Below are 14,690 nucleotides of genomic sequence, written 5' to 3' on the forward strand. Positions count from 1 at the left end.
TACCCAGGGGGATAGCTTGAGGCTCTGTCTCAAAAAAAAAAAAAGATGTAGTCTTTGTTTATGTCATAGTTTGAATTCATTTTTCTATTGCTGCAAAATAAGTTGTCCGCAAAGGTAGGGTCTTAAAACAACAAATATTTATTTTCTCGCACTTTCTGTGGGTCAAGAATCTGAGCAGAGCTTGGCTAGTGCCACCTGGGTCAGGTATCTCGCAAATATGTAATCAGGTATGGGCCAGGACTGTACAGCCATCTCAAAGCTTGACTGGTGGAAAATCTGCTTCCATGCTCACTCTCAAGGCTGTTGGCTGGCCTCAGAGTCCTGCTGGCTACTGACTAGAGACATCAGTGTCTTTCCATATGAGACTCACCATAGGACCACTCACAACATAGCAGCGTTCCTCCCTCAGAGGATAGAGAGAGAGACTTAAGATGGAAACCACAGTCTGTTTGTACCCTAATCTTAGAAGTGAGATCCTTTATATCTGCCATATTCTATTCATTAAAAGTGAGCTGGTATGGACTGGTGCCCGTAGCTCAGTGGATAGGGTACTGGCCACATGCACCCAGGCTGGTGGGTTTGAACCCAGCCCAGGCCTGCTAAACAACAATGTCAACAACAACAAAAATAGCTGGGCACTGTGGCAGGTGCCTGTGTCCCAGCTACTTGGGAGGCTGAGGCACGAGAATTGCTTAAGTCCAAGAGTTTGAGGTTGCTGGGAACTGTGATGCCATGGTACTCTACCGACATAGTGAGACTCTGTTTCCAAAAAAAAAAAAAAAAAGTGAACTGGCAAGTTCAACCCACACTCATGAAAAAGGAATTATCCAAGGATATGAGTGTCAAGAGATGGAGGTCATTAGGGGCTGGGTCAGAGGTTGTCTCCCACATAGCTTTATATATGGGAATCCTGAACAGCCTGGGTTAGGAGTGGGTCCTCCCACAAAATATTCTGCAATTGATTCTGGGATCATTTTATGTTAATTTGTAATGGGTGAGGGGGGTTGGCCCATGCAGGTTCATGCATTTATATAGTTCTATGTCTGTGTGGGTACCAGTTTGTGGGTACAAATTCTTAGGGGATTTGCTTCTTTCCTCCTCTTCCCTCCCTTCTCCCGTCCCTATACCACAGACTAGCTTCCTGTTATCAGTCTGTAGTGATGATTGATTTTATTTTTTCTAGTCTCCATTTTCTTCAAAGGTTTCCCCTTTTCTAGATCCATGCAGGTTCTCCTTTTCAATTCCATGCTTCATGTGGGCCCAAAGCCTTCCTCCTGTGCCTGAGTGAGTGTTAAAACCTAAGCCTTTTGGTTACTGAGACCAGCAGCCCCTGCCCCCACCTCCTGCCTCCTGGGCTGTTTGCAGCATTGGCTCACATAGTTAATATTCTGATTTTCCAGTCTCCTCTTTGCTTTTGTTCCCTGGGGACTTATCTTGCTTTCTTGTGAGCTCAGCTATGCATATAAAACAACGTTTGTTATATTTTATCCAGTGTTTTGAAATAAGAGAGTTTCCCAAAGGTTATCTAAACTAAATAACATCTGTAAAGTATGCAGGATGTGTCTTGGCCCTAAATGGACCCACCAACTCTAGTATGGACAATTTTCAATTAGACACAAAATATTTTTCTCTAAACAGTCCATAAGCTTAGAAATGGCTACTGATGCTGAGTCTGCTTTGGAGAAAGGCTAAGATTCTCATCCCAAGAGGATTCTTTGACTTTGACTCTCTTGCAAGTGGGAGTTGGGGGAAGCAGGGTGGAAATCAGTGCAGAGATAATGGGAGTATTCATGGTACAGTGTTAAAATTTTATACTTGGAATATAGTAAAGATCAACTTGGGGGCGGTGCCTGTGGCTTAAAAGGGTAGGGCACGGCCCCATATGCTGGAGGTGGCGGGTTCAAACCCAGCACCAGCTAAAAAAAAAAAAAAAAGATCAACTTGGGTGTAATAGTCATCTAAGAGTCTGTATGAGTCTGTGTTTCCCTGGGGTCCTGCTCCCTTGTTGGAACTCCAGAAGATCCTCTTGGCGGGCTGAGCCAGATGTTTGGCCCCAGGGAGTTGCTCACCTTCCTCCTATCTTCCCTGGATGCAGTTGACTGTGGACGTAGCCTATGAGTGAAATTTCAAGAGCTTCAGAACCCCTGGGAAAGTGAAGAGGCCTCCAGTCTAAGTGGCATTGTCACTGTGATTTAAAAACCTATTCCTAGTAATAGTAGTAGCTAACATTTATTGAGCATTTACTATGTGCCAGATAGTGTGCCTCGGGCTTTACACCCTGAAGAGGGCTGAGATAAGGAAGTGTTGTACAGAGTGAGATACTTTGATCCCTGGTGTCCAGACTTGAGACCAGAATGCTCTCTGCTAGGGTTTGATCAGTTCCCCTGTGCTCCAGGAAGGGCATTCTGGGCTGGGTTTATTCTAGTTGGAAGTGTCTTGAGTCTAGCTTAGAAACAGCAGGAGTTAGTTCAGTTTCTGAGTTTCAGGAAATACCCTGGCAGCTGTTGTCCTTGATGCCCCAGCAATCCAAAAATAGAAGACTGAGAGGTAGGCTACAGGGAGTCATGGTGAGAGCCACAGCTGCCACATGAGTGTGGCTTGTGCCAGTCAAACTTAAATTCTGTAGGATCTTGGATTGATTTTTACATGGTCTGTGATTTGTATATATATGTGCAGTGATATTCTTTCAGAAAAAGCTGCAGAAAGTCCAGATAGTTCTTCTTAATTATTGGGCCCATGTTGGAACCATTGAATCCAAATCTCCAGCAGATTTGGCTCTGAGATTCCAAGCAGCCAAAGTATTTAAAAAAAGGTGGGGAGGGGCAGCATCTGTAGCTCAGTGGCTAGGGCACTGACCACATACAGGTTCGAACCCAGCCCGGGCCAGCTAAAACAATAATGACAACTGCAACAACAAAAACATAGCTGGGCATTGTGGTGGGCACCTGTAGTTCCAGCTACTTGGGAGGCTGAGGCAAGAGAATCACTTAAGCTGAAGAGTCTGAGGTTGCTGTGAGCTGTGATGCCACAGCACTCTGCCCAGGGTGACAGCTTGAGACTCTGTCTCAAAAAAAAAAAAAAAAGGCTCAGCGTCTGTGACTCAAGTGGCTAAGGTGCCAGCCACGTACACCTAGGGTGGTGGGTTCGAATCCAGCCTGGGCCTGCCAAAAACAACAATGACGGCTGCAACCAAAAAATGGCCGGGCATTGTGGTGGGCACCTGTGATCCCAGCTACTTGGGAGGCTGAGGCAGGAGACTTGCTTGAGCCCAGGATTTGGAGGTTGCTGTGAGCTGTGATGCTACGGCACTCTACCCAGGGGGATAGCTTGAGGCTCTGTCTCAAAAAAAAAAAAAAAGGGCATATAGTTAGCCCTAGGTCCAGATTCTTGGGATGGGGCCTAAGTTAATGCAGGTTTACTAAAACCCCTCAGAAGATTCCGATACTCAGTCAGCCTTACATGTGAGCTAGGAAACATGGCATTTAATTTCAATTTTACCTTGGACAGTTCATGTGCCCTCTTAGTTTTCCCATTGGTAGAGTGGATTGGAAATTTCTGTTCTGTTCAAGGTAATATCTAGTGAAATCATGTTATGTTTTAGAGGCTGAGCTATGGAAACATTGAGCTGCATTTTACATGTAGATCAAGCCACTCGATTGAGCCTCTGTTGACTGCACATAAATGACACCATGAATTGTCACTGCAGATGTTGCAAGATGCAGCTATGGGACACTTGCTGTTACATTCACTGTGGGACTCTGTTGAGGGCCTCATCCGAGACTTTATCCAGTGGCTCCTACATCACCATTCATGGGAGAATTTCTCTTAGGCTTAAATGATAGGAACAGTTGTGGTTGTCATGGAAGCCTGCCCTGTGTTTACCAGGTGGGCCCTGAGACCTTCACATGCCACGAACTGAGGGCTGACTGTGTGCCAGTACCTGCACTGAGTGCCTCACATGTTTTTCTTTGAGTCCTTCAATAGCCCATGAAGATGGTACCCACATCACTATCATTTACTGGTCAGCAAAGTGAGGCCCCAAAACTTTAACTCCAGGCCACACTGCTAGGAAGTGGCAGAGCTAGCACTTGAATCCAAAATTTTTGTTTTGCTTTTTTCTTACTTTAATTTTTTTTTTTTTAACACTATGGATTCTGCACCACCACAAAATGTCAAAGACAAAAACAAGAACCTTAGACAGCAATAGCTGAGCTTTCCTCAGAGGGCGAGGGAAGTGAAGGAACCTTTGGGTCAAACCAAAGGTCAAACCTAGTTTGTGGGCAGAGGGTGGAGGAAGGCTTGGAACACTTGTGGGTTGATAATTCTTGCTCCATCACTTACTTGTTAATTTCTGTCCTGTCAATTGGTATATATATCTCTATAGGATGCTTTCTATCAATTTTGTAATGTAATGGATTTTAAATAATAAAATAAAAGGTATCTTCTTCTTTAGTCCCCACCCCCATACTAGACCGGAGGGTGGATGTCAGCTCCCTGGTCCTTTCTGTCAGGGCCCGGTGAGAGAAACATGAGGGTCTGGGATTAGGTAGAGAGGACAGTGTGGTGGTCGGCAGCCTGGGGTACAGGCAGACATCTGGAAGAGGCATGGTGGAGTGGAGGTAGGGGTGTTTAGAGGAAAGACCAGGCCCCAAGGCAAGGCTGGGGAGCAGCAAAGGGCAGAGGTGCCCCCTCTTTCTTTACAGAGTGAGGGTTTCTTTTAGTCCGAATGAAGAGTCACCCAGAGGCACAGTAGCCTCATCTTGATAGAGTCCTAAGGCAAAGAGCCTCAGCCACTCCACTTAATCCCAGCCCCCTAATTGTCCTCCCGACCCCCTACCCCCAGCTCAGCGACGAGTTGAACCAGCAGCTGGAGGCCGTTTGCGGGTCCGTGTTTGGGGAGCTTGAGTCCCAGGCTGTGGACGCCCTGGACCTGCCTGGCTGTTTCCGCATGCGGAGCCACAGCTACCTCCGGGCCATCCAGGCCGGCTGCTCTCAAGACGACGACTGCCTGCCCCTTCTTGCTGCCCCTGCCTCTGTCTCAGGGAGGCCCGGCTCCTGTGAGTACGCCTTCTCTGCCCCTGGCCCGGCCCTAAGTGAGAGAGCGCGCGCGGGGGTTCTGCCCACCTCCACGGCTGTGCTGTGTGACCTTGGGCAGATCGCTCACCTCTCAGGACCGCATGAAGGGAGAACAATCCTCGGCCCTGTACGGAGTACCACGTGGCTGCTGGGTCGTGTGGGACCGCGTGGCTGGGCCGCAGACCCCTGCTGGCGTGCGTTTCTCACCCGCCCGCGTCTCTGTGTTTGCCCGCTGCAGCCTTCAACTTCAGAAAGGCCCCGCCCCCCATCCCGCCGGGAAGCCAGGCCCCGCCCCGCATCTCCATCACCGCCCAGAGCAGCACCGACTCCGCCCACGAGAGCTTCACCGCTGCCGAGGGCCCCGCCCGGCGCTGCAGCTCCGCCGACGGGCTGGACGGCCCCGCCATGGGCGCGCGCACTCTGGAGCTGGCGCCGGTGCCGCCCCGGGCAGGCCCCAAGCCCCCCACACTCATCATCAAGACCATCCCTGGCAGGGAGGAGCTGCGGAGCCTGGCGCGGCAGCGGAAGTGGCGGCCGTCTATTGGGGTGCAGGTAGGGAAGGAGGGACTAAGGTTGAGGCCTAGGCCGGTTGGGGACGGGTTGGGGATGAAAGGGGCCTTCTGGATACATAGACCTTTTTTCTTGGCGTGCTCTGAGCTACAAGTAGACCCACTTTTGGTCATTCACAGCGCTGCTCCAACCAACCCCTCCCCACTCTTCTCCACTCTTGGTACCGGCTCCTACTGGCGACTGGAGAGCCTTGCCCAGTGGTTGCCACCTTGAGGCCTCTGACCTACTGGGTCTCTCATCTTGTTCAGGCAGATTTTATAAGATCTGCCAGCTGCATGGGACACAGCCGTTGCTGGCCTTTCTCCCTGGAAAGGGCTTTTGTTCATTGGCTAGTCCCAGTCACTGCTGTCCCCATCATCCTGCCTCCAGGTAGAGACCATCTCAGACTCGGACACTGAGAACAGGAGCCGAAGAGAGTTCCACTCCATTGGCGTGCAGGTGGAAGAGGACAAGAGGTAGGTCACCACGTGGACGTCTCAGGATTCCTTAGGGGACACAGGAGAAGAGAGATGCATCATGTCCTCAGTGGCCCAGTCTCCCTGAACACCTTTTCTTTGTGGAGGTGAGACCAGGCCTTTTTACTGGGGAGGAGTCAGAGTGGCCATAAAGGGTTAGAGATGTCCCCAGAGTGGTCATCAGATCTAAAGTGAATTCTTGTACCCATGCTTGTCCAGGTGCTCAGGGGTAGACGGGGGCTATACTGTGGTTGAGGGGAAGGAGCGCCAGGGATAGGTAACAAGGAGGTGCTGAGCAGGCCTACAACAATTGTCCTGTCTAGGGGATAACAGGATTCTGCCAATCCCTCATTACACCCTGTGGTGTACAAGCATGTGAGCTCAAAAAGAAACAAACAGGAAGATTGCCTCTCAGGGGGCCCTGGCAGATATAACACTCCTCCTCATTTGACTCACACAAGCATTTAACCAGTTGGGGATACCTATTATATGCCTGAGTCTGTGGTGTACCCGAGACAGTAGAATTACCAGAGCCACTATTCTGGCATTAGGTGGCCTCAAAAACATTGCTTCCTTAATTTCCACCTGAAGAATTAGTACTGTGAGCTCTGGAGGGAATACTGGAAATTGTCCTCTTTTTGTTGGGTGCCTGGGGGGAGACATTTTCTCTAATTACCATGTGGTTGTGCCACAGTGGCCCATCTGCCCTCTGAGCTATTATGCTCTCACCTCAGTGGCCCTAGGTATGGTGTCTGGGAGCTTTCCTGGGACTGGCCATAAGGGTTTCATGGTAATGTGAGTTGCCCAGGCCATACCCACTGGAGCGCCTCAATAGCAGCATTCTCAGCAGTGTTCCCAGTTGCCATTGTTGAGCCTTCAGACTTTCCCTAAAGTTCCCCTACTGTCTGTGGGAACCCCAGGGGATGTTTCATGTGTATGTCTGATCAAGTCTTCCTGGGGTTCCTGTGGGATTCACCATTTTTCTCTATGTCTGCCTTACCTCCCTGACGTTCCCTATGTTCCTGAGGCTGTAAATGCCTCCATCAAGGGTGGCAAAAATCTGCCCTTGTTTTCTCCATCTCTCCTAAAGCTGCCACCCTGAAAATTCTTACTATTCCAAGAAGATGACAGAAAAGTAGCACTTCAATTTGCAAATCTATGACTTAAGTTCTTGAGAGATGGGGGAAGGAGTCATGGATAAATGCAACTCTATGCTCTGAATCCTGTCCCATGGACCATAAACCAAGCCCATGGGTCCCTACTCATGCCTTGGGAGGCTTTTTGCCCTCTCATCCAGATAGGTTACCTGGGGGAGAATCCTCCCATTCTCCTAACAAGGAATCTGGGAAAGAGTGCAGTAGGCATTCTAGCTGAAGCTCCTGCTAAATCAGCAAGATCAGTTGCTCATTCATTGATTCATTCATTCATCAAATACTTATTAAGCATTGGTTGTATGATCGCTCTTGTTTACTGTATTGAATGCTTAGGGAAACATCAAAGACATGACTCTTACCCTCATAAAAGTTATGGCTTAGAGGGAGATTGAGACAATGAACAAATAATCTTTGAATAAAAATATGATTACACATCATGGTATAATAGTAATGGGATATCATTGCGTATTGTGGTGGAAATATGAAGGGAAAAAGGAAGAGATAAGAGAGAAGAGACCTTATTTAGATTTAAGCAGGCACCATTTAAGCCAAGACTTAAGGATTGATGAGGGACACTAAGGTGATGATTTGGGAAGAAAGTGTTCCAGGGTGAGGGAATGGCATATGTGGAGATGCTAGGACCAGAAAGACTTTGACAGAAGGTTCGTGTGGCTGGTGTGGAGTAGGGTGGGGGAGTGTTGAGGGAGGGAAATTGGAGAATGGGCAGGGGTCAGGTCACTCAGAGAATGGGCATGATACCTAATTGGAAGCTAAATGCAAGTAATGAGTAGCCATTAAAATGTTAAAGGAGTGTGACATGATTTATGTTTACAAATGATCCCTAGCTGCTGAGTGGAGAATGAATTCGAAGAAAGCAATAGTGGAAGGAGGAGGCTAGTAAGGTGGCGTTTTCATGATTTAGGAGACAGTGGTGATGGTTTATATTGTGGTGGCTATTGTGATTAGTTTCCTATTGTACTTTATAATTGGACACTGTTAGTATATGACAATGCTTAAGTTTTGTGTATTGCTCTTATATTCAGCAACCTTACTGTTTTCTCTTACTAGGTCTCAGGTTATCTGAACATAATGATGGACTTCCTATATAGTCAAGTTATTTTTCTGCAAATGAGTATATTTGTTTTAGAAGATCTGTGTTTTAATTTATTTTTCTTGTAATAATGCATTGGATAGGACATTAGTTCATTGCTGAGTAGTAGTGTGCATTTGTCATTCTTAACTTCAGTGGATATACTTCTCAAGATGATGTGTACCACACTTTTGATGGATATCACTTGTCAGGTTAGGGAAACTCATTTCCATTCCTAGTTGGCTAAGAGTTTTTATTTTTTTTTAAACAGAAAATGCAAATGGAATGTTAATGTATCCTCTCAGAATCTACTTAGATGATCATAAATTTTCTCCTTCCATGTGTAATGTGGTGAATTATATCACTAGGTTTTCCATGTTGACCCATTCTTTCATTCCGGGGATACATCCTGCTTGATCTTATTACCAGTTTGGATTAAATTTGGCTGTGTGGGTGGGCATGGTGGCTCGTGCCTGTAATCTAGTATTCTGGAAGGCTGAATGAGGAGGAGGATCCCTTGAACTCCATAGATCAGCCTGAGCAAGAGCAAGACCCTGTCTCTATTTAAAATAGAAAAAATAAGCCAGATGTTGTGGTGGGTGCCTCTAGTCCTGCCTACATGGGAGACAGAAGGATCACTTGAACCCAGGAGTTGAAGGTTGCTGTGAGCTAGGTTGAGGCCATGGCACTTTAGCTTGGTCAACAGAGTGAGACTGTGTCTCAAAAGAAAAAAAAAGGTGGTGAATAACAGAGCCTCAATAGTGTCTTAAGTATATTTTTCTCTCATTTAAACAAAAAAACCAGCCTGGAGGCAAGACATGCAGTGTTAGGTTCCCAGACAACTTCTATTTTGTATATCACCTTGTGTCCAAGGAGCTAAAGTTTGGTCTCCACCAGGAAGTCTGAGTAGTGGAAGGGAGGCAGGAGGAAGAGGGGTACAGTCCTTTCTTTTTAAAAAGACTTTCTGAAAGTTACACACAACACCTTAACCTGCATCACATTGGCTAAAACCTCATCACATGGGGCTCTTAGCTGCAGGTGAGGCTGTGAGGTATAGTCCTTTAGCAGGGAAGCAATGTTTGGGGTATGAAGTACATAGCTAAAAATCAGAGTGATTAATGACAAAGTTAAGAATATATATATATATATATATGAAGCTCTAGAAGTTTTTGTTATAGTCTTGCCATATTATTTTTATATACACTGCTAGATTTTTGAATAGGTATTACTTTCAGATTTTTGTATTTATTTTTCATAAGTGATATTGGCCTACAATTTTGTTCTTATCGTTATTCAGTTAAGGTCTTAAGGTTATGCTGCATTCCTCAAATGGATTTGGTAGCTTTTTCTGTGTTTCTGTTCTTTTGAACAATCTGTGTAAAGTAGGAATTATCTGTTCTTCAAGATTTCATGAAGTTTGCCTATAAAACTATCTAGACCCGATGCCTTTTGTGAATAGTGAAACTGTAAAAATGACAGCTGTAGTTTTGTTAGTGGTCCTTTTCTTTTTTTGGAGACAGGAGCCTCAAGCTGTCCTCCTGGGTAGAGTGCTGTGGCATCTCAGCTCACAGCAACCTCCCAAGTAGCTGGGACTACAGGCGCCCGACACAATGCCTGGCTATTTTTTTTTTTTTTTGGTTGCAGCCGTCTTTGTTGTTTGGTGGGCCTGGGCTGGATTCGAACCCACCACCTTGGGTGTACGTGGCTGGCGCCTTAGCCACTTGAGCCATAGGCGCCAAGCCATTGTTAGTGGTTCTTGATGTATTCCAGTTTTATTTTTCTTGTTGAGTCAAGTTTGGTGATTTATGTTTTTCTAAAAAATGGACACTTTTACAAAAATCTACAGTTTACAAAATTTTTGGCACAAATTATTCTTGCTCATAGAATTATAATGTTATAATGTTGTGTTTATTGTATTCTATGTTATATCCCCCTTTTTGTTCCTAATACCCCACATTTATGCCTTGCCTCTCTTCCTTGATCAGCCTTGCCTGAGGTTTATGTATTTTATCATTTAAATAGTTTTTTAAATTACATTTTACTAATCTTTTAAAAAAGTAGCTTTGGTGATAAATTTTTAATATTGCCTTTCTTCTACTGTTTTTTTTTTTTTTTGAGACAGAGTCCATGCTTACTTTATTTATTTCTGCATTTGAAAAATTGTGGTCATAGTATATGTTTGTATTATATTTATTCCATCAACTTTTTTGAAGCTTCTTCCATCACAGATACATATATTATATATATTGTACATTATATACATGGTCAGACTTGTCAATTATATTTTTCAAAAGTTTATGCCACCTTTTTTTGGTATGCTCAATCTAGTAGTTCTGACAGAGTGATGCTATAAAAGGTCTCACCGTGACCTGGGGACAGTGGCTCATGCCTATAATCCCAACACTTTGGGAGGCTGAGGCAAGAGGATTGCTTGAAGCCAGGAGTTCAAGACCAGCCTGGGCAACATAGCAAGACCCCATTTATTTATTTAAGACAGAGCCTCACTATGTCACCCTCGGTAGAGTACCATGGCGTCACAGCTCACCGCAACCTCAAATTCTTGGGCTCAAGTGATTCTCTTGCTTTGGCCTCCCAAGTAGCTGGGACTACAGGTACCTGCCACAATGCCTGGCTATTTTTTGGTTACAGTTGTCATTATTGTTTAGCAGGCCTGGGCTGGGTTCAAACCCGCCAGCCTGGGTATATGTAGCCAGCGCCCTACCCACTGAGCTACAGGTACTGCCCAAGACCCCATGTTTATGAAAAATAAAAGAAAAATTAGGTGAATATGGTGGTGCATGCCCACAGTTTCAGCTACTCAGGAGGATGAGACAGGAGGATGATCTGAACCCAGTAGTCTGAGACTATAGTGAGCTATGCTTGAACCACTGTGCTCCAGCCTGGGTGACAGAGCACCATAATTGTAAGCATGTTATTTTCCCTGGTAACTTTATTAAGTTTTGAAAGTATGCAGTTTATAAGCATTCAAACTTATGATTGTTGTATCTTCATAGAGAGTTGGCTCCTTTGTCATTAAATAGACTGCTTTAGATCCTTACTAACCGTGTTTGCCTTCAAGTCTTTTTTTTTTCTGCCTGATTTTATTGCTGTGACTGCTTTCTTTCAGTAAATTTTTTAATATATCTTTTTCCATCCTTATATTTCTAACCTTCGTCTGTCCTTATTTTTTAGATGTGTGTTGTTTATAAGCAGTATGTACCTGGAGTTCAGTAGACATATTTAATCCATTTAGATATATGTTCATTACTGATTTATTTGGACTTATTTCTGTCATCTTTTTACAAATTTTCTAGCTGATGTGCTGATGTGCTTTTTTTTTTTTTTTTTAGAGATAGAGTCTCACTTTGTTGCCCTTGGTAGAGTGCTGTGGCATCATAGCTCACAGCAACCTCCAGCTCTTAGGCCTAGGTGATTCTCTTGCCTCAGCCTCCTGAGTAGCTGGGACTACAGGCGCCCACCACAACGCCTGGCTATTTTTTGTTGCAGTTTGGCTGGGGCTGGGTTTGAACCCTCCACCTCCGGTATATGGGGCCGGTGCCCTACTCACTGAGCCACAGGCGCCACCCAGCAGATGTGCTTTTTCCTTGCTTTTCCCCTTTCCTACTTTTCTGTTTTCTGTTGAATTGCTCCAGTTTCTTTCTCTTCTTCCCTCCACTGGTTTGGAAGCGCACATTTTAGTAGAGACTTTCCTTACAAATCTCACAAATATACTTAGTTTCATATTTTTCTAATAAGGTCTAAAATTAGCCAATATTTCTGTCCCTCTTAGGCACAAAATGAGAGTCACAATACACGTCAATTTCCTTGATATTCTCTTCCCATCTTCCCTGTTATATTTGTCTGGTATTTTGATGATAGCTCTTTAAAAGTCTCTGCTAATCAGCTCTTGTACTTCTTACCGTTTGGTTGTTTAGATTTACAAACATATTTGAGGCATTTATGTGTCCACTATTGTTTGCCACAGCCCACGCCTTCCTCATGGGTTCAGTTTTCTTCATGCTGAAGTACTGCTGGAGCTTGGGACCAGTTTTCGAGTTAGTATGTCAGCTTGAGGTCACTTGTGTTTCGCAGGTAGTACTCACTTGAACCCCACACCCCCCACACAAAGCAACCTTAATGTTCTGATTTGGTCCAGTGATTTGGTCCCAAATCACTAGCGTGAGTTCTCAAGTTTATAAATGAAACAGACCTTCCTGGCGGTCGGCTGTATGCACAGGTCTCCTTCCAGCTCCTCCTGGTGCACAGGGTGGGTGTCTCTCCTCTCATCCTCCCTCGGCATTCCCTTCTAGCCTCTAGCATATGTCTGGCCCAATGTCCCTGTGGCTCACTTGGCTTAGAACCCTCTCTCACTACTCAGATTTTGAATTTCCGTTTCGCTTTTGGTATCTGAAGATGTCTCTTTCCTATTTTCAAGCTTGGCATTGTAGCAAACACACCTTTTATTTCATCCAGGATTTCTGTGTGTTTGGGGTGTGGGTGGGAGCTTCCTAAGCTGGTTCAGAGTACCGTATTGATTGGTGGACTAGACTGAGCTAATCTCAACGGATGCTGGAGAAGTGGACCCATTTGAAAAACATGCTGGATGTCAGGGAAGGCCAGGGACAGGCAGACAGCGTGGCCTTCCTCGCATTGCAAATGCTTGGTGAGGTGTGGATGGGGTGAGCTGAGGAGGGAAATGGTGTTGAATAAACATCTAAAAGAACCAAATTGCCTGGGACAGGTTATCACACTGGGAATTCAGAAGGAGTGACAGGTGCGGAGAAGGGAAATCTGGTGTATCTCTCTGGCCAGGCTCCCTTGCCTGTCTGCTGCAGGCATGCTCCGTTATCCACCTGCACAATCCTTTCTGGCCCTTATGTCCCTGGCACTTTAAGTCTGACTCACCACACACCATGCCCCAGCTGGTACTTAACAGCAAGCCATGAATTCCATCAGCTTTGCTAGGCCAATATCCAGGACTAGCCCCCTACCCATTTCCACCCTGTTTTCTTGGATTCTTTTGTCCTTACTCCTATCTGGCTCATCCTAGCATCTGTCTCTTTCTCTCTGTACTTTGGTTTTAGAAATGGCTAGGCAGGGCCAGGTGCATGGCTCACTCTTATAAATTCTAGCACTTTGAGAGCTGAGGCAGGAGGATCGCTTAAGGCCAGGAGTTCAAGCCCAGCCTTGACAACATAGTGAAACCCTATCTCTACAAGATGTAAAAAATTAGCTGAGCACAGTGTTATGTACCTGTAATACTGGCTACTTAGAGGTTGAGGAAGAAAGATCCCTTGAGCTCAGGAGTTCAAGGTTATAGTGAGCTGTGATTGTGCCACTGTACCCCAGTCTGGGTGACAGAGTGACACCGTCTCTTAAAAAAAGAAATTGCTGGGCAGGGGATGTAATCATAACACTCTGGGAGGTCAAGGCTGGTGGACCACTTGAGCTCAGATGTTCAAGACCAGCCTGAGCAAGAGCAAGACCCTGCCTCTACTAAAAATAGAAAAACTAGCTGGGCATTATGGCAGGCACCTGTAGTCTCTGCTACTTGGGAGTCTGAGGCAGAAAGATGGCTCAAACCCAAGAGTTTGAGGTTGCTGCTAGCTATAATACCACGGTATTCTACCTAGGATGACAGAGTGAGACTCTGTCTCAAAAAAAAAAAAAATTGATAAGTGGAAAAGGTCTCCCCTTTTCTGCTCTTTAGGATGTGCCCTGCTAATCTCTTGGGGTCCTTCCAAGTGCCTATCATCAGCAATAATGGGGTAGGGGCTGGTGTCCCTTTAGTTCTATTTCCACTTTACTCCACCCAGGTTTTATTTGTCCACAGACATTTATTGGATCCTTATTATTTGCCAAATACTGTGCTGGGCACTGAGAATACAAAGGTGAACAGAACCCATCACAGCCCTTGCCTTTACCCCCATGTTAACCTCAGAATCTCATAAACAATGTCAGATGCAACAGGTGCCCCAAAGGAGAGGTATGTGAACCATGAGAGTGTTCAATGGAAGGTGAGAGGAGTCGCACATTGCTTCCCTGGGATAGTGACATTTAGGTGGAGATCTGAAGGATGCACAAAAATTCACCAAGTGAAAATGGGAGAGAAGTATGTTCCAGGCAGATGGAGTAGGATATGCTAAGGCCCTGGGGGGAGAGGAAACATACTTGAACAGTTACCAGTCCTTACTGCACCTCCCTTCAGAGACCCTGCACACACTGGGCCATGATAAAATAATGCATCATATGTCCTTGCCAAAGATTAGAAGGCTCACTGTGTGTGGTGGCACTGTAACCCCAGCTACTCAGGAGGCTGAGCCCAGGAATTTGAGACTAACCTGG

The 14,690-nt window shown here is 45.6% G+C and overlaps 1 protein-coding gene across 1 annotated transcript in view; it reads left to right on the forward strand.

Moving 5' to 3' along the window:
* DLGAP3 (DLG associated protein 3) overlaps positions 1-14,690 on the forward strand; it is a 42,953-nt gene that overhangs the window by 16,223 nt on the left and 12,040 nt on the right. Inside the window, exons 5-7 of the mRNA XM_003788191.2 lie at positions 4,844-5,057; positions 5,315-5,628; positions 6,016-6,101. Of these exons, the coding sequence (XP_003788239.1) occupies positions 4,844-5,057; positions 5,315-5,628; positions 6,016-6,101 (614 nt within the window). The remainder of the gene's footprint in view (positions 1-4,843; positions 5,058-5,314; positions 5,629-6,015; positions 6,102-14,690) is intronic.

The sequence above is a fragment of the Otolemur garnettii genome, unplaced genomic scaffold (assembly GCF_000181295.1).
Source record: "Otolemur garnettii isolate 467f Iridium unplaced genomic scaffold, OtoGar3 scaffold00025, whole genome shotgun sequence".
Taxonomy (NCBI): Eukaryota; Metazoa; Chordata; class Mammalia; order Primates; family Galagidae; genus Otolemur; species Otolemur garnettii.